The sequence below is a fragment of the Saccostrea echinata genome, unplaced genomic scaffold (genome assembly GCF_033153115.1).
Source record: "Saccostrea echinata isolate AGI-Se365-2 ecotype Australia unplaced genomic scaffold, CSIRO_AGI_Sech_v1 ptg000058l, whole genome shotgun sequence".
Taxonomy (NCBI): Eukaryota; Metazoa; Mollusca; class Bivalvia; order Ostreida; family Ostreidae; genus Saccostrea; species Saccostrea echinata.
In genome coordinates this window covers 4687415-4712995 of record NW_026889807.1, presented here as the reverse complement: position 1 = coordinate 4712995, position 25581 = coordinate 4687415, and the positions used below count along the sequence as shown (strand labels likewise).

The following is a 25581-nucleotide window of genomic DNA, read 5'->3' as shown; positions in this document are numbered from 1 at the left end:
TTACAACATTTATTGTTCATTGTACTCTCTCTCTCTCTCTCTCTCTCTCTCTCTCTCTCTCTCTCTCTCTCACACACACACACACACACACACCCTTACACACACACACACACACACACACACATGTACACTTAATACAAGACACTTTATAAGCGTATCACCTAGTGACTTGTTGCCTTTGCCAGATATATACAGGCTGTGAATTGATTTTTTTCATGCTATGAAAGCTAATTTTCCAAAATGAAATATATATTTATATATGTATAATCACTGACACATGATAAACGTGTTTCCTAATCCGTCTCAGGTAATCTGCCTTATTTTTTTTTCTTTTTGTCCGCTTTTAATTACATTTTAGACTCTTGAAGTGATTACAGAAAATTAGAAAGGGAAATTTTCATTTTGAAAGTGATTTAAAACACCACTCGTTCTATTACACATATCTATTTAATTGTTCCGATTTTAAACTAGCTGCAATAACTGGTCCTGGAAAATCTACCGAAATACGGTAAGTTAGAGTGAGTTACGTTCGTTCGTAAAATATTGGTACTTCTCTATTAATCAACTACTCCCTTTTGGTGACAAATCTCAACAAGGTATATTAAATAATAGGCAAAACGTATGTACCTTAAAAATACTTGTAAATGGATTGCCTAGATTGACCAAAAGGGAGTAGAAAATATACGGTGCCAATACGGTACCAGGCGCGCATTTCGAAAAATCATGTCTCTTCAGTGATGCTCATACCTAAGCGTTGTAATACGACATATTAAATAGAAACTTTGAAAAGCTGGTAAAAAGGGAGCCAAAGACTTATGTTAATAGGTCGTAGGATCAGAGCTATATACAAATCATACAACTAAATATCGTTGTAGAGAAAAAGAATAATTTTCTATTTGTGTAAATATATACATTTACTTATCATTATATGATTCTTTTTACACTGTATTACAGCTTACAATAGACATGGCTACCGCCCAGGGACAGGACATCGTTTGCTGTCAATTGTGTCCAAACCCTGTTGAACAACACTGCAACTTTTGTCATGTGGACCTCTGTCCTTCCTGCATAGCAAAACACATGGCAGACAAATCTAGGGAACATGAAGTTGTTGGTTACACTTCCAGAAAAGAAGAAACTATTGTTCTTCCAAGATGTTCAAAGCATGAGAATAAAAGATGTGAAACATACTGCCAAGACTGTAAAATACCAATATGTATTCAGTGTGTGTTGGGTTTACACAGAAAACATGAATTTACAGATATCAATGATATTCTTAAAAAACAGAAACAGCAAATTATAGCCGACACAGAAGAACTGGAAAATGCCATGGTTCCAAAATATAGAAACGTCCACCCAACTACAACGGCTGCAGAGTATGACAAAGTTGTCGCTGCCATAGAAGAACAAGAGGGTAAGATTTGCAAAGCTGTGCATGAAGCTGGCATTCAACTCAAAGACGAAGTTTCCAAACAGAGAGATGTAGCAGTGAGAAAGAGCAGAGAAATTCAGTCTTTGAACGATAAAGCTGAAAAAAAACTTAATGAAGTCATTAAGAAGAACAAAGATATTCTTAAAAGCAATGATGCTTCAGTCATAATAAATTATAAGTCGAGAAATGAAGACTTCAAAGTCGGTCCAGAGTTACCAAGAGTTTCTTATCCACAGTTGTTCTCTGGTTATATTAATGAAGACCAAATTCTCAAAATGTATGGTTTTCTCCAGACTGAGGATGAAGTGAAGAAAAGACCTGGATCACTGAGAATGATTAAATATCCTGCTGTTATAAGCACCATTCAAAGTCCTTATGGTAGTACGCATGAGTTGTGGAGATTGCAGTGTAGGGGAAGAGATAAGATATTGATAAGTGGAAATGATAAAACAATAAAAGAGATAGACAGCACTGGATGCATTATACAAACAATTCAAACGAACGATGATGTTAGAGTATTGACCATCAATCTGCGACAGGAACCAGTGTTTTCTTCAATTACCTGGGTTTATAAAGAGATCTACATTTTTAATAACAGTGAACTTAGGGTATTATATAGCATACCTGATTGGCTTCCTGTTGGTTTATGTTATACAGGGAATGGAGATCTACTAGTAAGCGTTCGTTCTAAGGATAGGAAACAGAGTAGAATAGTGAAGTACTCAGGAATCGCAGAAATTCAGAAAATTCAATTTGATTGTCAGGGAAAACCTTTGTTTTCTATTGGTGCTGAAATTGTACTTCTCTTGACTGAGAATGGCAATGGAGATATCTGTGTTGCTGACTATGCTGGGAATGCAGTTGTTGTGGTGGATTCTTCTGGTAGATTACGATTCAAGTATGAAGGGAACCTCCTCACAAAAACAAAGTTCACAAAATTCACACCATCTAAAATTGCTGCAGATGTCAATACTAATATACTGATAAGTGACAATAGCATTGTCCACATTATAGACTGTGATGGTAACTTTGTCCGTTATATTGAGCATCCGTGTAATGGTGGACTGAGTATTGATACTGACCACAATCTTGTTATTGGAGACAAAAATACTGGAAAAATTCAAATCATCAAATATCTAGAGTGATGTATTTTACGAAAAAATAAGAAAACCATAACACTTCAATTCTTCTTTTTACCATTACCTTTTTTCACAGATAGTCGATCGGATTTATAACTTTACTGAATCTAAATACAACTCAAATGATTTGTTCTATAATTTACAGATTTAATGCAACATGTTCAATATACAAAATGACAATTCATTGTTTTTTTGTTTGTCCTAACGCCCGGTCCCGCCTTTGACTTTGTTCATCTCGCTGGCTGGAGTATAAACTCTAGGTCCCAAGGGCTCCTCTCTACTTAACACCGTGAGGGTGGATTCAAGGCACTGGGTTGCCTCACCATTACAGCCGAAATCTGAAGTATGGATGGATGGAACCTGCTCCAACATACACATACAAGTTTTACTTACAAGCTCTTGGGGCTTAATACATCATTGCATGGATCCGGAGGTCCACGCAGAAAATATATAAGTGGGGTAAAACTGGATGCCATGGGCTTACGTCAGGATACGCGTGCGCCAGAATGCTTTAGACGGTTCTCCCCTAAGATAATTTGCCTTTAGGACAATTCGCCATCTTTGAATTAGAACTCACCAATCATTGGCAAACCTCGCTAAAAATCTGTACATCGTATTTATTTATAAATTAGCGTATTCAGTATCCGGATCTAATCTTCTATACATTATAATTTAAAATTATATGTATTAAAATTAATTATAATTTTAAAAAAATGATTTACTATAATTTTGTAAATGGATTGTTTTAAATTAAGTACGTGGTTCATTGGTGCAAGCATTGACCGACAAAACGTCAGAGATACTCAAGCTGTAGAAAGTCAACTAAGATGTGTCATAAATATCCTAAAATGACATAAGATGTAGGCTTTTGAGTTTCATCTTCTGTTGAAAAAAATACATATACTAGGAAACAAAATGCGTATTTTTTCATATTATTTCAACTTCGGCAATCCAAAACTCACTATTGCTTGTGACTTTCGACTCAAAAAAATAATTCTGAGTTTCATTGCCATGTACAATCTTATTTATTTTTCCATGATTTAAAATTTTCGAACATATCGAGTTACTGTGCATGGGGTTAGAACTACACCGGCGCCATTTTGGTTTTTACGAGAAAATATGGGACACCCTTAGCTTAACCTCTCTTGAAATTTAATCGTTCCCGCAAAACTGGTTAAAATACCTGACGAATTAATGCCAGTAAATTTTGTACCACCGTCCACTATTCTCCTGTGATTGTAAACTTTGTGTTTTTCTCACAGCATCGTCTTTTTTACCCAATATTTTGCGCGAGATTCGTTATTAACATGCTATGTTTGACACACTCTTAAACAACCTCAGATTTGTAGGAGCTCCTGAATATGACCTCCATATGATAGACTGTAGTCTACGTAAACATTCTTCCAACTGGTAGTTGTGTCCGTTAGCATGCTCACGAGTTATGAACAAAAGCTGACTTTAAAATTTTTCTTCTCTGAAATTGTGTCTCTTGTTACGTCATTTTTGTGGTCAGTATGCTAGACATTCGAGATTCTGACGTCATTTTCGGAGTTATTACGTAATAAAAATTACAAAGTGACGTCACAATATATGTTTATTTTTGTGATCTGTCCAATGATATCAAACTCAGTAATTTCCGTTAAACGGTTAATATTTTAGCAAGCAGTTCTCAGAACTTTTCAATTGCCCCTCGTATGAGCTCTGTTTTGAGCAAATATAATCGCCAAGTTTTCTATAAAATAGTATCTAAAGAATCATGCAAAAAAAATGTAATCAAATAAATTTAATTATGCAAAATACGCTCTTCACAGATTACATTTTACCATCTTTTTTTTTTTTTTTTTTTTTCTTTCTTTTTCTTATATAGTTATGAAACAATGGAACGTGCATTTGCTGCGAAAGCATTTAGTTTAGTTCAAATGCTACAAACTAAAGACTATTCTTCTCGAATGGACAATATGTGTTTTAGCTGGACATCTCCATTTGCCTTTGTAGCTACATCTTATTGTCTTAAACGTCCATCCATGTTCTTTGTTATGTCCGAAAAAACTCATTACCGATTAAAAGGTATTTGTCACGGTAGGCATTATTGCAATCAGGAAGCTATAATACTCCTTGATAAACTGACTTATGCTGTATGAACTCTGAAGCTTTTCAAAGATTAACATTATAATTTGTGAGTGTAAATTATCATTCATTTATTTGAGATGGTTTCGGTGATCTACATATTACTGTTTTAAATGTCAAGATTTTAAACATTTGATTTTTTTTTTATAGATGTGTAAATGCAAATATCAAAAGTTTGGTTCAAAAGAAATATGTTTCTAAGCTGTACTTTTACCCTATATCTTATGAACGAAATTGCTATGTAACGTACTTTGGTATATATCTTGCTTGCATAGTTAATGCCAATGAAATTAAATGGAACACCCTGTGTTTTATTTATATTAAGATCTGTGTGTGTAATCAACAAATATTTTTTCCCTTCCAGTTTTACATGCATATGTACTGGGATTACTCGAAGAATATTAACTGTTTCTGTAAACAATTTAAATATGTAATTTTTTTTTCAGTATGTTTCATTTTAATATGTTATCTTTCAAACATGTTTTGAATGAGAAATGTTATTAGTTTTTCACGCCATTATCTAAATATACTGTTTAAAGTTGAGTGAATTTTTTTTTCAAAGAAAGTGCTCCAATCAGCCACGTACCTCAAATCACTTGTCTATCAAAAACTTTATCTAAAAATTGAATTTAAAGAAGACAAAGTATTCTTTAGATATATATACTTACTTCTCAGCTCCGTAAAGGCTTGATAAAGTTGGCGGGCCTTGGAAGTGATAACATTGACATGAGGCAAAAATGACAATTCTTCATTTTACCAGAAAATGAAATACTTAACAATTGCATGTAAACTGTATATGACTAATAAACCACACCAAAACTTATCACTGCATTCTTATCTACAGTTGGTTAAATACCATACAGAAAGGTCTAAACAAGGAACTGATCGCAATGCACTTGTCAATGTGTCGTCATTCCGGCACAATTTGATGCACTTTATCTGCAATGGGAGGCGGATCAAGTAATTTTTTTCACAGTGAAAAATGCATTTAAAATTAAATAGAATATTTTTTACTGATGTTTAAAAGACCATACATTATGCGTAATCATTGTTTAGTACCATTATTTATTATTATTTTATGGTTAGAGTGTAGTGAAGCTATATTATTCAATGTTTGTTTGTAGGAATGACAGAATTAACATTGTGGTGCCTCGTTAAATCGCATTTTCGCATGAACGTGATATAGATCGTTATCATTTTTTTTAAGTCAAAGGATTTTTTCCTTAACTTGAAAAGTGATCCTGCTGTCGTGAAATCGAGTACGCAACTCAAGAATTACATAAAATACTTTGTAAAAGGCACATAAATTTCGACTTTATCGAGCCCCATTACTTAAAATTTTGACTAATGAAATACAAATTCCTTTTCAGCAGAATTACTTTCCTGAAACATAATATATAAAGAATTAATTTATAAATTTAAAGTTAAATTAGAATTAGTATATGTTTTTGCGATATTTCAATTTGTGTATGACCTGTATGCAGATTATTGTCATATATCACGTGACTGACAGATCAGGTGACCAAACTAAATTCAATACAGCATTGAATATATTGTGTTATTATACCTCTATTAAGAATACTCAAATTTGATTGGCTTGTTAGAAGGCTTTTAAACTCAATAATGACTCCAAAAAGTACCGTTTACAGCAATAATGACCTAGGAATCATTGCACGTGGAGTATAATGACCGGTCAATAAAATTAATGACCGCTAAAAATGACCTGTTAATCCAAATTCCATTCAAAAAAATATGCATACAGTAATGATTGTACACTACAAAAATTGCCGTTATAAAAATATCTATAGTATTTTTAGGATACGGAACACGATTGGCCCTTAGATGCGTCATAACATTTATCGTTTTCATTGAAATTAGCTTTCGTTACAATACAATGTCAAATTCAACGAACGCAGACTCGGCTCTCTTGTACAGTAAAAGTCTGCACCAGATTGTCATTGTAGTCGGGAATGGTATCTGTGAATTTATAAGAATGCAATGTTACTGACAATCACAGAGTGTTTTAATAAATCGGCGGTGCAAAAACTTACAAGACTAGCAGCCGAAAAGTAAACAACTTCACTAGCGAATCCCGATCCCGATGGAACACTGATAACAGTTCGTAGGTCTTATACATGTAATTGATTATTTTAGTAATTAAGCTTACAAAAATTGCCTTAACTTATATCGGTATAATAAAACAATTGATTACCCCTTATGAGTTCAACATGGTAAAATAAGGACCCTCGACCTGGCCCACTCGCTGACCTGACCTGACCTCGGCCGCTACGCGGCCTCGGTCAGGTCAGGTCACCTCGTGGGCCAGGACGAGGGTCCTTATTTTACCATGTTGACCGCATAAGGGGTAATTAATTGTATAATATTACACTTTCATGTAAATTAGTTGAATCTGATTCGTCGAAAAACATGTGTTAAAATACACTATTACCCGCCGAATAATGAAGCCACGTCCTCAAGCATAGCAACAGTCAACATTGCTTGAAGACGGGTGATATTCCAAAAATAGTGACTGCGCAGAATTTATGCGCTTAGGGTTCACTGTTATATGTATTTGTATAAAACATTCAGTATAATATAATAAATATTGCATGTAGTTGAGTGTAACATTGAAAATTTTCACCCCTCGAAAACCATTGTCAACCGAGGCGCAGCCGAAGTTGACAATGCTTTTCTTGGAGTGAAATTTTTCAATGTAACACTCAAATGCATGCAATATTTATTTATTATTTTAAGTAATAGTAAATATTTGTGATTCTGAAAAAGATTTACAGAAATAAATTCTGTTTAGAAAAAAATATATTTGGGCACGTACGTGTATATTCCGTTAATTTCTCCATAATTCACCTTAACGGTGCTGTGGCATAAGTTTCTCTGAACATTCCATTCTCTCAGTCCTATTAAATTACAAAATATGCTTTTATCTTCAAATTTGATTATATCTATATATCAGTAAGCATATACAAGTTTCGAAATAATTTGTTATCTCATTGATTTGATAAGATTAATAACCATTCAAAAATCGAAGAAATGACAAAAACTGAAGGGGAGAAGTTTTATTTGATAACAATGTCAATGCCGTGGTATGTCATTAAAGGGAAATTAGTTTAAAAAGCTCACTGACGTCCATTAAAAACCAAATCTTATCAATAATGGATATAAATATATCTAATCTTTGAAAATTAATCAGGAACACAAACGAGTTTTGATTGTTTCTTTGTTGCTTAACGTCCCTTTCCATAATTTTAACCTCATATGGAGACTCCATCACTGGCCGATGGAGTGCTGCATTTAGACCAATAGAGGGATATTGATCAAGGAGGGACCTTTTTCGTGTCAGCACCAACTGCGACACGGGACATCGGTTTATATGATCTCATCCGAAGAACCGTCCACCACGTCACGCAGTTGGATTCGATCCCGCGATTTAAGAATCAACTCCTTACAGTGCAACTCTAAATCAAACGCTTTAACCACTGCGCCACCTGAGAAACAGTACAAATAAGTAATGGAGTTAAAGGTAATGGACTTGGACGTCCGCTCCTTTTTTTTATTAATATATAAGATCCAATTCTGTCACTGTACATTTTCTTTTATTAGGAAGAAATCTGTAAAAGAACAGCAGAAATCTGTCATACGCGTTTTTTCAGGGACTGCAAGAGTCAAAAGCCATTATGTTTTTTAAGAAGTTGAAAATCTCCGCTCCGAGTCAAATATGTGTCAAGAGTTTGACAAATCTTGCTTTTCTGTATTTATCTGTTGGAGATTGGATTAAATCTTATTTTATTTGAGAATAACAAGTTGAAAATGCAGGTGAATAGTTCATTAAAATCTAAAAGAATTCATAAACAAGTTTAAAATACCTATACTTAATCCGTTTTCTGAATTTGAGCTAAGAATATGGATAAAAATAATGCTGTGGTTGTACCTACGCCGCACACAGCGATTTATGGACACAACTTCATTACATTACAGTGGATTTTCCTTACAAATAAATATTTGTAAACTTAAGGACATGGTTCTTTTAAAGAGAAATTTAATTTTATCAAATGCATGTATATATTCATTTCTAACTTCTAACTACATTACTGTCTCATAATGAATACGAATTCTCGAATACTCCAAATTCCTGAAGGTTTCTCTCAGACCACCCACAATCACAATATATTGAGATTTTACTGTCTATAGTATAAATAACATTATTTCTTTGTCTGTCAGTTTCATATTAAACACATGTATTAGATTGATTGATTGATTGTATTTTGTTTCAGGTCTCATTCAAGAATTTTTCACTCATATAGAGACATCATCGTATGCCGGTGAAGGGCTTCATATTCGCTTATACTCGGCAATCAGAGTCATTGAGCACTGAGTGTTCTTTATCGTGCCAACGCCTACCGTGACACGGGACCTCGGCTTTTAAGGTCTCATCCGAAAGACCCGTTAGGTGACTTTCAATTCTAGTTCCTGGCGCTTGGCGTAGAAACAGTCACTTCCTATGTTTAACGACTTTTGTATAACGAGAACCTTTGGCCTCCTGATCTCGAAGCAACCGCCTTACCACTAGACACCGTCTAACCACTAGGCTACCGTGACCAGTGTGTGCTGAATTAGAATACATAATAATAAATGAACTTATCTATATGTACACAATATATATGTATTCACAATATAGCACATACGCCATCACAGAGAACGATGAACTTTCTAATATATATAAAATTTGCCCAACACACCTCTTGCATTGTATCTATTATGCTTTTGACTAACTAACCCCAAAATCACAAAACTTTATTGAGGTCTTCTGTGCATATTTTTTTTTTCTGATCAAAACGCGAGGATTTATGAGGTATACGCAAAATAATTATTGCATAATGCATGAACAGATTATTATGAGTTTAAAATAAAATCTATTATATTCTAATCTATTTCATTCTTTGCAACATATTTCTTCATTTTTCCGCAGCATTAAATTTCCCGAATGATTTTTTTTTTTCAAATTCTCCTTTCACTGATACAAAGTTCTGCTCTAATGATGAATTTCCAAACTAAAGAACTCTTAATTGAATTGCAGACAAGTTCCGTTATTTATTTTCTTTATTTTGACACAAATCAACTTTTACGATTTGACAACTTGACAATTCTTCGAGGGAATAATAGTCATTCCTCCTAGTAAAAGTAAATGTATCTCTTTTATTAGAAAGTCACTTAGCTTAATCGTACACGTAAGACTTAGTTATTTACGCCATATAACTTTGCGTTTCAACGTTGTACACCTCCTCTTAGTTTGATTTTATTGCAAAGGAGGATCCAGTTCCTGTCCCCGTTTTTTTTTTTCCTTTTGTTTGTTTCACTTGCATATATGCTCTCAAATTAGTCCCCAAATATTGTTCTGACACTTACATGTAGTATGAGGGCTGATTCAAAAAAAATCTCCAAAACGTCTACCCCCCCCCCCCTCCACCCACCCATTTTCCACGAAATAGGTTTAAGGATAAATAACAAAAACATTTTTCAGAAATCAGCAAAATTTCTCATATATTTGTATTTAAATAGGTAACCTGAATAATGTTTTCCAGGTAAAATGGTAGAGGTATGTAGGATTCTGTCACAATGTTAAAGATGTGTGCAAAATTTTGTATAGAATTTCATAGAAAAGTACAAAAAAATCGCATATCTAAGCACTAAAGAAATCTTACGTTTTTTATATATATATATATTTTAGGGATTTATTATTTATGTCATTTCTATTCAAAATCGGTCAAGAATTATATACCATTACGTAAATCATATATACGATACCAATTTTGATGCACCAGATGCGCATTTCGACTAAGTGTGTCTCTTCAGTGATGCTCATGCAGAAAGGTTGGAAATCCGAAATACCGGTATTTAAATAAGAAAGACTTTGAAGAGCTGAAAACATGCATAAAATTTTGTTGTGGCACATGTATTCTTAAAGTTACACAATGAGTCATAATCATGGTTTTAAGAGATCTGTATCATAAAGCAAAAGATTTATGAAAATTATGAGTATAGCGAAGGTATGACAACTAAGGTGCACTGTAAAGCAAGAGAAGACTGTACAATATAAGTGCCAGAAAAAGAAAGGTTGTATCCACCGTTTCGTTGTTATTATGTATGCCACTTTTATTTTGAACATAAACTTGTAAACAACATTCAACTGGAGCATGCAAAGGTGAGAAATATGTTCTAATATTTTTCTTAGAAGACTTATCAAAGTTCTTGGTCCACCGACATTCATGTTTTGGTACTTGAGACCATGATAGTTCTTTAATTTTCCTGCGCATGCGTACAATAAGGAGGAAGTAAAGCAATATTTTCGTCTTTGGTCATACAAAAATTATTTTTATCTCCATAAAAGTGGATTTTTTAGGTTCCAAAACCTGAAATTTTCTGAAACCTAATACTTTCAGGAATTGAACAAAATTTGCATTGGTCATGCAAAAATTCTCTGTCAATTTCAGCGTTTCTACGTCGCGGTGTCGCATTAGCTAAAAATGTTTTGTTTAACTGTAATATAAATACATGTATTAGTACTGTTCATACAGTATATTTAGAATATTTATAGAGGCATAGGCAGCTCATGGAATTTCATTTATTTTGAACACTTCCATTTGAGTTTTTTCTTCTTTGACACCGGGCCTCGGTTTTTAAGGTCTCATTTTAAAGACCAATGGCCGCTTTGCTTAGAAAAAAGTCACTTATATATGTTAACTATTTCCCCAACGGTTAACGAATTAGAATTGACGCATCGCGAAAATCAAACCCGGGCCTCCTGATCACAAAGGGAGAGCTCTACCACAAAGCCATCTTGACCGGTCAGCAGTGGAAAAAGACTAGAGAACCTTCGGAGTAGTGGACCGTAATTTCAGGTCCTTTATGTATATCTAATTGATATATACTTTCCAATTCTAGAGTGTTTACGAAAACTTAAGAACATGGCAACTGGCGGATGTATGTATTGGACCCTAAACTGAACTGTTACATACACCCACACTAAGAATGATTCTAACCAAACTTATCTTTTCGGTTAATTTCAGTTATGTAAGAAAATTCGCAATTTTTTTTTCAAGGCAGGGTCATACTTAATCAACTGGAAATGCAACTATTCCATAGTTGTTGGATTATATTTATTTTCAGATATGATACATGAGGTTAGGGCAGGACTAACATCGTGAATCAAACTTCACAAACTGCATTTTTACAGGAACAAAAATTTAAAATCTTTTCTATAGCAGCAGGGCCATGTTAGTCAAATTGAAATTGAGGTACATATATTTCCATTATGTATGTATTCAGGTGTGGTTTAGTCCTTGTTTAACAATTAAACTGTATGACAAAGTGGATGACTTCAGCTTTTTCATCATTTTCTCTTATTATACATGTACTATTCCACTATAACCTGTTTATGTCTCCAAACTTATTTGATTAAAGGGAGCAGGATCTGAAAACGATCAATTTTTTAAAAAGGTCGGCTACTGACAAATACAATCATTTCAATATTCTAGTTTGAAATCAGAATTTCGGAAATTCTTGTGTCGCTACAATGCCACTGCTTGCATAAAAAAAGTTTTCTTTGGGTCTTATTATGTCTGACATGTTTCAAACAAATGTAAGGTAATTGTTTTTATATCAGATTTAACTAATGTTTTCTCCGTCTACCAGAATAAAAAATATGAGTCACTGCTGATGTGACCGGTTGACAAGGGATGCTTATCCTCATAGGAACCTGTTTCCAACTATCGTGATTCCATGAGTGGGTGTTTTGCGCTGTTTGCAATTCGTCTTTTTTAATAAATCCATGAGGTTGATCACTGGGGCTTCAACAGGGCCACAATATGGATTTTTTCCCATGGAATAGAGGAAAAAATCTGAAGAGCTAGAGGACCAAGATACAGGTTACTTTAAGCTAATGTTCTCTTGCTCCATTTCCATTCGAGAAAGTGGACACGGTCTACATATACATATTACATGTGTAGTTTGATTGACTCTTACATATTAATCTTAAATATTGCTCATCTAATGAATAAGAAAGTAAATTGCATTCAATCCTTTTTGGTCTAAAATGCTTCAGAAACCTTAGATTCATATTGGTATATAAAAATTCTTTTTGTGAAAATCTAACTTTATACCAAATAAGTGTAAGGACGAAAAAAGAAAACGATATACGATCTTATTTTTTCAATATAAACTGACACTTAGAACTAGAATTATAATCCGATTATAACTAATAAATTTTTGGCCAATAATTCCTTTCCTAAAATTCATTACTGTTTGATTTTAATATTTCCCCAAGTCTAGATTCAAAGACAGTGCATGCTTCCATTTTCTCTTCAGTCGGGTATTCCAAGTATGACTGACTCTTAATTAGATCCATCAGATATAAAGGGATATTTTTCATTGCCTCCTTCTCTAAGATTATTAAAAACAAAACATTCCCGCCGTTACGAGAATAAATGGTTTACATTCTTGCCATGTTTAATTCAAACATGCACCAATATGAGTCTAAAAAATGTGACGTCATAATGCAGATAGTCCGTCTGCTACAATGAATGGCATTTGTGATATTGTCCATTATCCCTGTACCGGGAAAAAAATCTCTATGATGAATACACAGTCGCAAGTTATGTTCATTTTCAATCTTTTTTACAAGTTTAACGACAAATTTTCCATCTTGGTCAGCATACGAAATGAAGGCATCCAAGCGGAAAAATCGTTGATTGATGACATTATCTTCAACACCGTAACCCTGATATTTTTCTTTAGCGACATAATACATATATTTAAGCTTCCATCTGTATCTAAATACGATGCGACTTACTGTTGTTGTTAAAGCAATGATTATCAAAGACGTCATGACTACTACAATGAGTATATTTGAAGAACACTTTTTCTCCATTTTCTGAAGTAAATTTCCAATTTCACTCAAAGGATAATTTTTAAATTGTTCAAATTCACATGTGTAATTCTCCAACATCAAAAAGTTCAAAGTCTTTGAATAATGTAGCCACTTGACAATTTCGAGATTTTCACAAGAGCACTTGAGTGGGCTACCCAACAAACTAACATGAACTTCTTTATCTTTTGCTATGGTATTCAAGGCTTCCATAACAGATAATTCGACAATGGTTAACTGATTGAAAGATAGATCTAGTACAGACAGTTTTCTCTGGTGACTTATATGAACAGTAAATTCATTTAAAGAATTATAACTTAGGTTTATATATGCCATCTTGCTATTCCCTTGGAAAGCAAGATCTAAAGTCTATACATTCTGTTGAAAGATAAATCTAGAGACTTCAGTCGAGTTTGATATAAAAACATTTCTCCATTCTTATCTTTTTCAAAAACTTGTCCTAGAGCATTATTGGAAAGATTCAAAAACTCAATACCGGTAAAGGGTTTCAAAAATGATTTTGAAATATTACCGCAAAAGTTATCAGAAAAGTCAATATATCGAACATCGTGAATCCCAGTAAGTGGTCCAATAATCTCATAGATAATATTTCTCTGCGCATTTATGTGTGTTAATTTGTTTAACGGTCCCATCGGGACTTTGGGGATGGACATTTTATACAAATTATCATGGTAATAAAGTGTTCGTAAATTAGGAGGAAAGTAGATAGTGTAGTTCTCAGGATCATCAAGAAATTCAGAAATGGATATGTCAAAAGATTCCTCGTTTTTTATAGCATTGTTCTTGTTTCCTAATGCAGGAGAACCTAGTTGGACCCCTTTAATTTTCCTGGTGTCATTGCATTTCTCAAAAGAGTCGCCAATCATTCCCACCTGATGAAAAGAGGACTGATAGCTTACGTTCAGTATCTCCAAGCTCTGTAGAACAGCAAATTCTATGATGTAGAGACCAAAACCTAACACATTATCTGCAAAATTCAGGACTCGAAGTGATTTTGGAAGTGAAACTAAAACACCTTTTTCAAGGCTATTGATCCTGTTTGACGCTAAGTTCAGTTCCAGTAGATTCGTGGTTTTCAAAAATGCAACATGATATATTTTAAGATCCTGACTGACCCCATAGGTGCATTGAAGTTTTTCAAAGTTTAACGTTTTTATTTGTGAGTCTTTCAAATCAGATGATATATTTGAAATGGCTTCAATGGTAAGCATATTATTGTTTGATATGTCAAGATTTTCAAGATAAGAATTATTTAGAAATGTACCAATCTGAGTGTTGACAAGTTTATTCCAAGAAACACTTAAGTTCGGAAGTTCTCTATATCTTGCCACAGGGGAATTATGTAATGATTGTAAATAATTATGAGAAATTTTTAAGTACATTAGGCTCTCTGGAAGGTTTTGGGGTACATTTAAAAATGTATTATTTGCAAAGTTGATGCCAATAACGTTAATTGGAAAATCTGGTGTCATATTAAGATTACGACCCGAACAATCAGCAAAAACGTTTCCTTTGTCAGTTTTAAATGTGCAGGGATTACTGGGAGGGTATCCACATCCGGTTCCTGTAAAAAAACCACGAGCTATTCTCCTAATGTAGCCATGACTGAAAGCATAAAATTTGAAACTGTTTTTCATACAAACATATGAGAATGTTTTGTAACAATGAATTTACTTTTTTTCGTTTTCTTTATGTACTTCTCAAAGATACAGGTATTTTACTTTATTATTAATTAAATAACGATTATTCTTTTGTCTTAACATTAAAACATGTCAAAAGAAATTCGATGAAGTAAGTTCCCGGACAATTTTTATTTTAGCACACTATTCGATTGAAGCCAAACAAACTCTTATAATAAAATTTCCATCTAAATATTAATAAAAATGAAAATGTATCATGTTCTCCGGTTATCTTTTAATATTATACAACTATATACATATACATATAATGTAAAATATACTTCAAGAAGCATTCGATCTTTAAAAAGATATTCGTTATAATTAGTTTTTTTTTCTGTTCCGGAAGAAAAAAAAAATCAAATTTTTGGCATTTATTTTCACGATATATTGTAGGGCCCCCAATTTGGATGACTTCATTTGGCAAAGATTTGTGCTTTAAGTTAAGAGATCTGTTTCTCACTAAACATGAATGATCAAAGTGCTAATACGAAGTCAAAAACGACATTTCTGCATCGAGCTGTTATGAACATTTTGTATGAGGCCAGGAAAATTCGAAAAATGAGACTTAAATATTTTAAATAGTGTTGGACATGGGCCATTCCTGTCTAGGATTATGATGTACAGATAGTATCAGTCATTTTTAGACTGGCAAGTTTGATGATATACGATCTGTAGGACTGCAGAAAGTTGATGAGTGCATTGATAAATTGGCAAGGTACTGTCGAAAGGTCGCGTGTTCAAATCACCTGACCTAAGTCGATAAAAATAGTTTAAAATTGTTCCCTCGCCAAGCGGTCGGCTCTTTGAAGTGATAGTTGCGGGTCCTTCGGATGAGACCTTCAAAACCGAGGCCCCATGTCACGGTAGGAGTTGGCACGATAAAGATCCCTCACTGCTCAATGACCCTGAGTGCCGAGTAAAGGTCAAAATTTGAAGCCCTACACCGGTATATGGTGAGGTCTTCATATGAGTGAAAAATTCTCGAACGGAACGTAAAACAACATACAATCAACCAATCTTTTCCACCCAAGTTTACCCCATATGATACTTAAAAAGGGAAAAGTGACAGAACTATTAGATTTGAAAATTACATTTGTAGTAAAAAAAAAAATAACTTACTTTTCATTCATTTATTCCTCCTAAGTTATGCTTCAAGATTGTTTAGAAATATATTTTTTTTTTTTTCAGACAGAGGTTTAACTTGATGTTAACTATGGAACGTTTGGTTCCCTCCAGTTTTCCAGTTCTCCCAGCAACGACATTTATGGCTCCAATATATGTACACACTTCAATCGCTGTTTAAATGTTTGAGTTGCGGACGTTTTTAAATTATTTACTCACTTTTTCTAGTCACGTACTTTCTGAGAGAGGATTTAATTATCCTAATCAATTCAATTCCATATCCACCCTTTACTGTATCATTAACATTCAGTCTGCATAAATATGTCATAAAAAATTAACACAAAATTGTTCTCAACCCCTCCTTATTGATACTAGATGTTTGAATGGCATTTGAAATTTTTCGAATGAAAAGAAAATGCAAAAAAAAAGAAAAAAAAAGAAAAACATTCAAAAGGTAGTGGAATTGGGATTAAGTATTAACAGTATTCTATTAAAATATATACCTTAAAAAATAACACATTTAAACGTCAGGTTTAGTTAAACCTTAGAGGCAAGAAGATCTTCAATTTTAATGCTCTAGTTACATTAGTTTAATTGTCACCCTCTCTGGGTTGTCAACTGCAATGACATATACAGTTATGTACATTATTAAATTTTCTCCTTACTTCTGAAACTGATACTTATAAAATGTTATCTAAATTCACAGACAAGGACTTGGGTAGAGTGTTAAAGAAATTTCCATATATATATATATATATATATATATATATATATATATATATATATATATATATATATATATATATATATATATATATATATATATATATATATATATATATAAGGCAAGTCAGCCTAGCAAAACAAGTTGTCGCATGACAGCATGTCATTTGTCGATTCTATTCCGTTCTGCAAAATACAAATCTCTCTGTGATTTTAATTTTACGCGGAGTGGAATGAAAGTATGGGGAGCTTAAAGATAATATCATACATTGCAAAAATTATATCGTTTTCAATAAATCTTATCTTTAGTGACATCCCTGCTGTTATATTATTTATTTCAAAACGAAACCCCATATAAAGAAGGAATGAGTGACTTTGTACGAAAAATAATTACGTCGAATTAAACATCAAATATCAAGCATAGACCTGTTAGGCAGATGCCATTTCTAATCGACAAAGTCTAAAGTTCTATAGAAGATATGTTGGAAAATATCTTAATCTTTAAATGTACCATTTATTCTAACAGTCATTTTGCATCTATTTATATATTTTTTTTATTTATCTATCTGTATATTAATTGCAACAACAAAAAAATAATAATAATACATGAACAAAGATACGGAAGAGATAACACCCGCAAATGGTTCCACTTCGTTCATAAAAATACTAATATTTACACGGATATCGGTGCTTCGTTCATAAAAATACCAATATCTACACGGATATCTCTGCTTTGAAGATGTTGTCACATTATATAATATTTTAGAAAACTACTAATGAATAATCGGAGATAAGTTATGTGCTCTAATGATAAGGAAGGTTTTTATCATATTTGACTACATTCTTTTCGTGTCTGGAATTACAAGGAAGTGAAAAATCTTTTTCTCACAATGCACTCGAGAGGAGACCTGAAATTTTAGTTTTCAACAACTTACTAACTTCACCAACAACAAAATTATCTTGGGAGAATACAGAGGGAAATTAATATTGATCATCTTTTATCCGTTCAATCCGAAATAATCTACAATGGTATTATGTATTTTGCAGAACGGAACGAAGCTCGTTTTCTATAATTGAAAAAAATCTTGTTGATAAAGATAACAGAATGCTTAATTTATGGAATACCTTTCTTCTCTTTTTTTAATTTCCGAACGTGAATGCTGATTTAACTGTCGCAAACTGAATTTTACCGAAAGTCGCGTCAGCGTAAGAAAGCAGAAGATATTTTCCCCATTGTAATGAAATATATGCATTTCAGTACAGGTTTACGTCTTATTTCCCTGAGTTTGAATTTGATATAGGTCACGAAACGTAGTGTTTTAAAATTGTTTTATTATCCCGTTCATGCTCGTTGAACTATCTCAAACTTCAGTTCATTAGCCAATCAAAAGGCAAAACAGTTTTATTAGATTTTTTTTATTATTTAATGTATTCAGGAAGTGATGATGATTCTTTATTATCAATGTATTCAAGAAGAAAAAATGATTTTACATGGGTAAAAATGAATTAAAAATACGATTTTATTCATATGTCGCCTTGATTATGAAAGACACTACAGAGTCTGCAATACTCTGTTTCATTTTGAGGTGTTTTATTGACTAAAGACGATAACTGCAATTTAATGGATAAACTGTATGACAAACGGTAAGAGTTAGATTGTTTCATCGTCAGCTTCTCTCATTTATGCACATATATTTAAACATCACCTGCATATGGTGTTTATGTCTCCTAACTGATCTGATACGCAAGAGCATGTTCTTAATAGGGTCAATTTTAAACTGAGGGAAGTTACTGACGGATAAGTTGATGAAACAAGGATTTCAACATACCCGTTCAAAGTCAGCTTTTCCAAAGGCAAATTTTACAATCGTTATAATGAACTTTTTTTAATAAATATAACCTAGCGTTGGGTCGTATTTTGTCTATCACGTTTCATATGAAACAAGAATTTCAATATACAATGTACCCGTTTAAAGTCAGCTTTTCCAAAGGCAAATTCTACAATCGTTATAATGACTTTTTTTCATAAATATAACCTAGAGTTGGGTCGTATTTCGTTTATCTTGTTTCATATCATTTGTTAGGCCTTCAATTTTATGTTAATCTGAATACAAAATATTTCTTGCACCTAATCAATGCATATTGCTTATAGGACCTCCTAGCTACATAGTTGTATGAGTAGATTTAATTTTGAATGTAAAAGTTACTATGTATATATGTATCTGTTTGGGGCACCCTTGTGTTGTTGGCTCCTTGCACACATTGTATTTGCATTTGATTTGCAATTTATTCATAATAGCCGTGCCCATAATATTGCCAGGCTTATTCTTATAGAATTTGAAGTTGACAAATTGTTTGAGATACACTTTTCCAGATAATATTCAATTCCATTTAATTGGAGGCTTTGACGAAAAAAGGGTTAATTTACAATATAATAGAATATTTAGATCCGCCTATCAAGTTACGTTAACGAATAGACTTATTTCCCCCTGAGTCAGCTACTTTTGCCTCTTTTCATTTTAAGACTCTTTGGATGAGGTTGGTACAAACTTCAAGTTCATTTTGTGTCAGAATTAGTTAAAAATAAAATTACCCGGCACACAATCCATGGATATGTTTGCCTTGCTTTTTCTTCCTATTAGAAGTTGTTGTGCAGAGCTTCGGCGTTTCGGGAAATGGTACAGCTGTTACATCCCACAGGAATGTGGCACGAAGTTGGCATAATTGAAGAAGGTGAACCTGGGCATATGTAAGAGCTTTGACCTCTGTACCTCCCAAGATCAATGCTTTCTACATACTAAACTTTCAACTCTGATGTTGTTTGAACTTTGACTCATAATATCAAATCGCCCGCGTGGCGCAGTGGTTAGAGCGTCTGCTCTAGAGCCGCGGAGTAAGGAGTTGATCCTTACGTCGCGGGTTCGAATCCCACTGTGGGACGTGGAGACCGGTCCTTCGGATGAGACCGTATAAACCGAGGTCCCTTGTCGCAGTAGGTGCTGGCACGAAAAAGATCCCTCATTGCTCAATGACCGTAAGTGCCGAGTATAGGACAAAATTTACAGCTCTCCACCGGCAAGTGGTGGCGTCTCCGTATGAGTGAAAAATTTTCGAGAGGGACGTTAAACAACATACAAATAAACAAACAAACAAATATAATATCAACTTTGACTTTTGATCATGACCTTCTAGCTACATGGTTGTATAAGTAGCTTTAATGTTGAATGTCAATGTTGTACATGTATATGCATATGTTTCAGGGCATGCTTGTTGTTGGCGGCCCATTGCTCATATCGTATTTTATTTGCAATTTATTCATAACAGCCATGCCAATATAATATCGCCACATTCATTCTAATAGAATTTAAAGTTGATCATTTGTTTGAGTAAATAGTACACTTTTTCTGCGAAAAACCAGTGCAAGTTAAACCTTTAGCATGCACAATGTTCAGTAAATATTTCTAAGGCAGCATGGTGTAGTTTATATATAATATATATGATATTTCAACAAATGAATTCAAAACTGGTAAATAGTCTTCTGAACATAAAATTGTTCACACTATGGTGAATATATCTAGACTATGAAGTAAGGGCGGGGGGGGGGAGGGGGGGTTATTGCTACTGACACCACTCAATGTTTAATTTTAAAATAACAAACCCGGAAGGAAATCGTATACACAAGGGCGTTCCATGATAAAGAAAGCCTACTGAAGAGGACAATGACTAAATGTTCATCCATTGTTTAACCTGTCATAGTAAGGTGAATTAAAGGGGCATGGACACAGATTTGACGTTAATATTTTCTAAAATTGTCAGTAAAATATAATGGCTCATATATTCCTAGAGTATTTCACACAAAATAATTATAAGTGTGTGTATAAAAACTTGTTTTATCTGGAAATTATTAAAACTACGAATTTCTGGACTCGTTTGATTGACACCCATCATTGCACTTTCACGAAGTAAATTTTATCCCTAATATTTCAGAAAAGTGGACAATTTTGTTGTATGTTAATAAAAACCATTAAAATTATAAACAAGAAAATTCAGAAAGGTGAGAAAGCAATACCAGCTCACCAGTGTTGCCAGTCCGTGCTCAGTGATATATGAAGAGTAAACAGATTGAACACACCCGGTAAAACGTAAACATTAACAATAACGGAGGTCGTTCTCGTGTTTAGAAACATAGGTGTTTGAAATGATGTCTTGAAGAATGTTGTTTTTGTCTTTAAAATTTAAGAATTTTTTCATGTAAGTTCAATTTATTAAAATAGGGTTATTTTTTGAATAAAAATAGAAATTCAAATTTGTTCACAAAAACGGCAATGCAACTGTGTCAAGGTCCCTTTAAAAGGGTTACACTGTTTATTAATTAAATAAAATGTATAGTGCACTTTGCAGAGATATTTGAGCACATAAAATGTATTTTGTTCATTAGCTTTGAAGGATTCAATTCATTCAATACCGTACACAAGTTTGTATTGTGAGGTTCTAAATATACTGTCTCTGTACATATTTTCTGTCTCTTTTTATACTTATAATATTTTTAATACATTTGCATTTTGCCTTACCATCATTTTTACATACATATAATAGGTTAATATCGATATATCGATATTTGCTGGAACATCGAAAAACGTAGACATATTTAGGGTGATTCGTGATCTGCCTTGAGATTCAGCATCGACGATTTCAGACCAAGTTAGATCACAATCATGTTTCTCGTGGCCCGATTTTCAGCAATTTCATTTTTTAATGATTCTAAAACAGGAAATGTAATTAAAAAGTATTAATTATTTTTTTTTCCACTGTTTTCCTTCTCACATCGAATAAATGTATTGATTGTTTAAATGGAACTATCCGAATGAAAGGTTTGGTGCATTTACGATAGAATGAGTTGTTAAGAAATAAGCATACTACGTTATCCAAAGGAAAATACAGAAGAATAGAAAATGTTAAAAAAGGTTATTTCGATAGAATAAATCAACAGACAATATTGCGTTTGGAAGCTTTTGACTAGAAATGCATAACTATTCAATGTAAACGATTATAATTTGATTGATCAATCAAACAATACTGCCTTGAACCAACTGGAGTTGCGGAAACTGACGACATTAACCGAAAGCCGAAAATAAAAAAAATCGTTTGAGTTATCTATCTTGCATTTATTCTATACATTTCCATAACAAGACTTAACTCATAACCTAGCCTCGAGTCGGATTAACTTGAATTATCCTAGGTAAGTATTAATCTTCGTATCATTTAATTTCATTTTCGATTTGACAGTGAGATCCGAGTTTCCGATCATCACATTGTAAATTCCATCTATCTCTGATGCTGATGACGTAGTAAGCGGTGCACTTTTTATCTTGCGTATTAAAACACAATGAGTTTTACGTTACATAATCGACCCCAAAAATTCGTTATATTATCATGCTTTATAACGGAGGGGTATATGATTAAGTCTCGTTTTGTTGACAGACACAGATCATCATATCGAACTCGGCGCTTTGGGTCTCTTTTGACCTGAAGATCCGCAAATCCGCAATGTGATCTGGCTTTTTGAATCAAGAGTTTTAATGTTATTTACACTAAAATCCAGGCTTACAAAAATTTGTCTTTTTTTTTTTTTTTTTTTTTTTTTTTTTTTTTTTTTTGAATTGTGTACTTGACTAACCTGAATGCATTTTAAAAGAAATATCAGAGATCAAGTCTTTTAATTTTTAGAATAAGGAGACTTCTATAATAATTGATTCCTAAAGTATCTATTTCTATTCAATATGTGTGCTGTTTGCTTTCATTATTTTTCATTATTCCTTTATATTCAAATCATTGAGAGTTTAGATTTGAATAATCTTAAATCTTTTAAGAAAAAAATGTGCATTTATCAATAATTACTTTCATCTTTTGCACATGGTATATATACAATATAAATCGGTGAATAAAGCATAAAACGCGATCCCCCGGCAATTCATGAGGTGGATCTGGTGCCTAGGAGGAGTAAGCATCCCCGGTCGAACGGTCACATCCGCTGTTAACCCTATGTATAAATCAGGTAGATGGAACATTCCGTAGTCGAATTCAGTATTTAAAGAAGGACCTACATGTAACATGTTTGAAAATATCGAAAATTGTGATTTATTTATCCTTTGTTTTTGAGTCTGTTTTAAGAAAACAAGATACAAGTAAGAAATGTGTTTTCTTGCCAATTGAAAGCATGATACATAATGTACATGTGTAAGTAAGTGTCAAATCGCCATTGGGTATGACTAGCAGAAAGACCACGCATATTTTGGGGCATCAATTTCATTCATCACTGGCGATGCTGGTAAAGAAAAACACTTATATGAAGTCCGATCTTCGGACTTCCAATGTACATGTACTTGTTTTAAGAAATATGCTAATAATTTTTTCGATTTAATTTTAAACAAATCTAAGGTAGTCACTCGGGTTTTATGCATGATTTCTGTAAAAACGCTTACAAAAAAAATAATTTGAAATAGTGAAAGTGTTTTTTCATTAATAAAGAGAATAAATTCGGCAAGTCAATGAAAATAACATAAACAAAAGTATACTACTAGGCAAAGATTAAATATAAATCGTAAAATCTATTTTTAGCTAAGTCTGGCCAAAAAAAAAAAAAAAAAAAAAAAAATAAGCCATTCAACTCAATTAACACATGATATACATGTAATTTCTATTAAAACATACGGAAACAAATAAGAATTAATTAAGGAATGAATTTAATAACTAAGCGGTTTATAAAAAAGCGCTAACTGTCCCAACCCAGGTCAGACCAGTATAACTTGGGTCGCTGTTAAATTCATTCCTTATAATTTAATTTTTCATTATTAAGTGTAAAAAAAATAAGACAATTTCTCTTTCAAAAAAGCCTTCAAATTATACGTATTTTAAATATAACGTCAAGCGGGTTGATACGTTTTTGACGTAAGTCATTGTGACGTAGGCAACCCCGGTAATACGATATAGTCTATTTTTTTTTTTATCCAATCAAATTACGCGTTACAGCCGAAACTAAATTATTTACAGATAATTAGCAAATTGGTTTAATTTGGTGTAACATAAACCAATGAACTAAATTTATTGTAAAATCAATATATTACATGTGATAAATTATTATTTAGTGTAAAGGGTATTTCCTTGTATAATTTTTCTTTGATTGTTTGTTCTCTGATTTGAGTGTTTTAATCCTGTTAACAATTCAGAAATAACAGTCGCATAAGAATTTTACGTGTGCATGTAAATCATATTTCTGTATTCTTACCAGAATTACAGGCATCAAATCAAATTCCAATAAGGCTTGGTACACACGTAGACTGCATTTAGATTAATTATTCTATTTTTGTTTGTTTGTTTGTTTTAGACAAACAATGGTGTCATGGTTACTAAAAATAGAACTTCCGCGAATGTCGTTCAAAACATTGGGCACAGTATCGTAGAGGCTGTTTTTCCTTACCTTGCCGTAAAAAAAAAAAAAAAATCGACGTTGCAAACTTGAAATTCCTTTTATTTCAGTGTACGTTTTATTCCATTCTACAATTACAGGTTCAATAAGATGTTTAAAATTTTATCATGGTTAGTATATGGTCGACACATCTGAATATGTAGTATTACCGAGTATGAACGAAAATACATTGTATTATGCATATCTTCACTCTCAGAGAGAAAACCAAAGATCTGCGTCAAAATAATTTTGAAAAAAATGGATGTCTTTTTGTGCTGATGGCTTGAAACTTGCATAGGTATTAAACACGCATGAGCCAAATTTTCTTTTTTCAGTACTTAAGTAAACATCTAACCTTAGAGGGAAAATAGAAATAAAATGGTCAAGTAACCAGAGATACGCTAGTATCATGAAAAAATAAATGAAAATGATAAAAAGAAAATCGTGCGATGGAAGCTTTTGAAAACGAAAACTATGTTGAAGTACAACAGTTATTAAATATGTGTAAACAAATCTCCCTTTCGCTGTTGCAGAAGCAAATGTTAATCTTTAAAGCGAAAACATCTTTTGGAATATGAATACTTTGAATGTTGTTGCAGATTAAATAATCATATTGTTACAATAAAAATAGTATTTTCAAATGTCAGAAAGGTTCTACCTGTGCTCATTGATTCAGTGGCATAATTATGATTTAAATCGTTTTACTAGAATATTGCATATCTTTTTCATGGTCATTTAATAATCAAAGATTTCAAAAGTTTGTAAAATAAGTTCGGTATACACTAACTTTTTAGATTTAAGAAAAGGTTTGAACTGAATGAAATGGACCCGACAACAAAACCAACTGAATCATTTAATCAGTCATTTTTTGTGTATCAGAACGCATATTTCATTAAAAAAATCTTGTAAATCGTACTTTACTCCTGGCTCTCTGT

The 25581-nt window shown here is 32.9% G+C and overlaps 1 protein-coding gene and 1 pseudogene across 1 annotated transcript; one reads left to right on the top strand and one right to left on the bottom strand.

The window, feature by feature from the left end:
* Nucleotides 1–966: 966 nt before the first annotated feature.
* On the top strand, nucleotides 967–2577 carry LOC133174576 (E3 ubiquitin-protein ligase Trim36-like). The gene has a single exon (XM_061309682.1). The coding sequence runs from the start codon at nucleotides 967–969 to the stop codon at nucleotides 2575–2577; it is 1611 nt and encodes a 536-aa protein (XP_061165666.1).
* Nucleotides 2578–12997: 10420 nt separating this feature from the next.
* On the bottom strand, nucleotides 12998–15294 carry LOC133174575 (toll-like receptor 4; annotated as a pseudogene).
* Nucleotides 15295–25581: the final 10287 nt, after the last annotated feature.

Excerpts from the sequence above, each read along its gene's own strand:
- LOC133174576 (XM_061309682.1), top strand. The coding sequence starts at position 967 with ATGGCTACCGCCCAGGGACAGGACATCGTTTGCTGTCAATTGTGTCCA.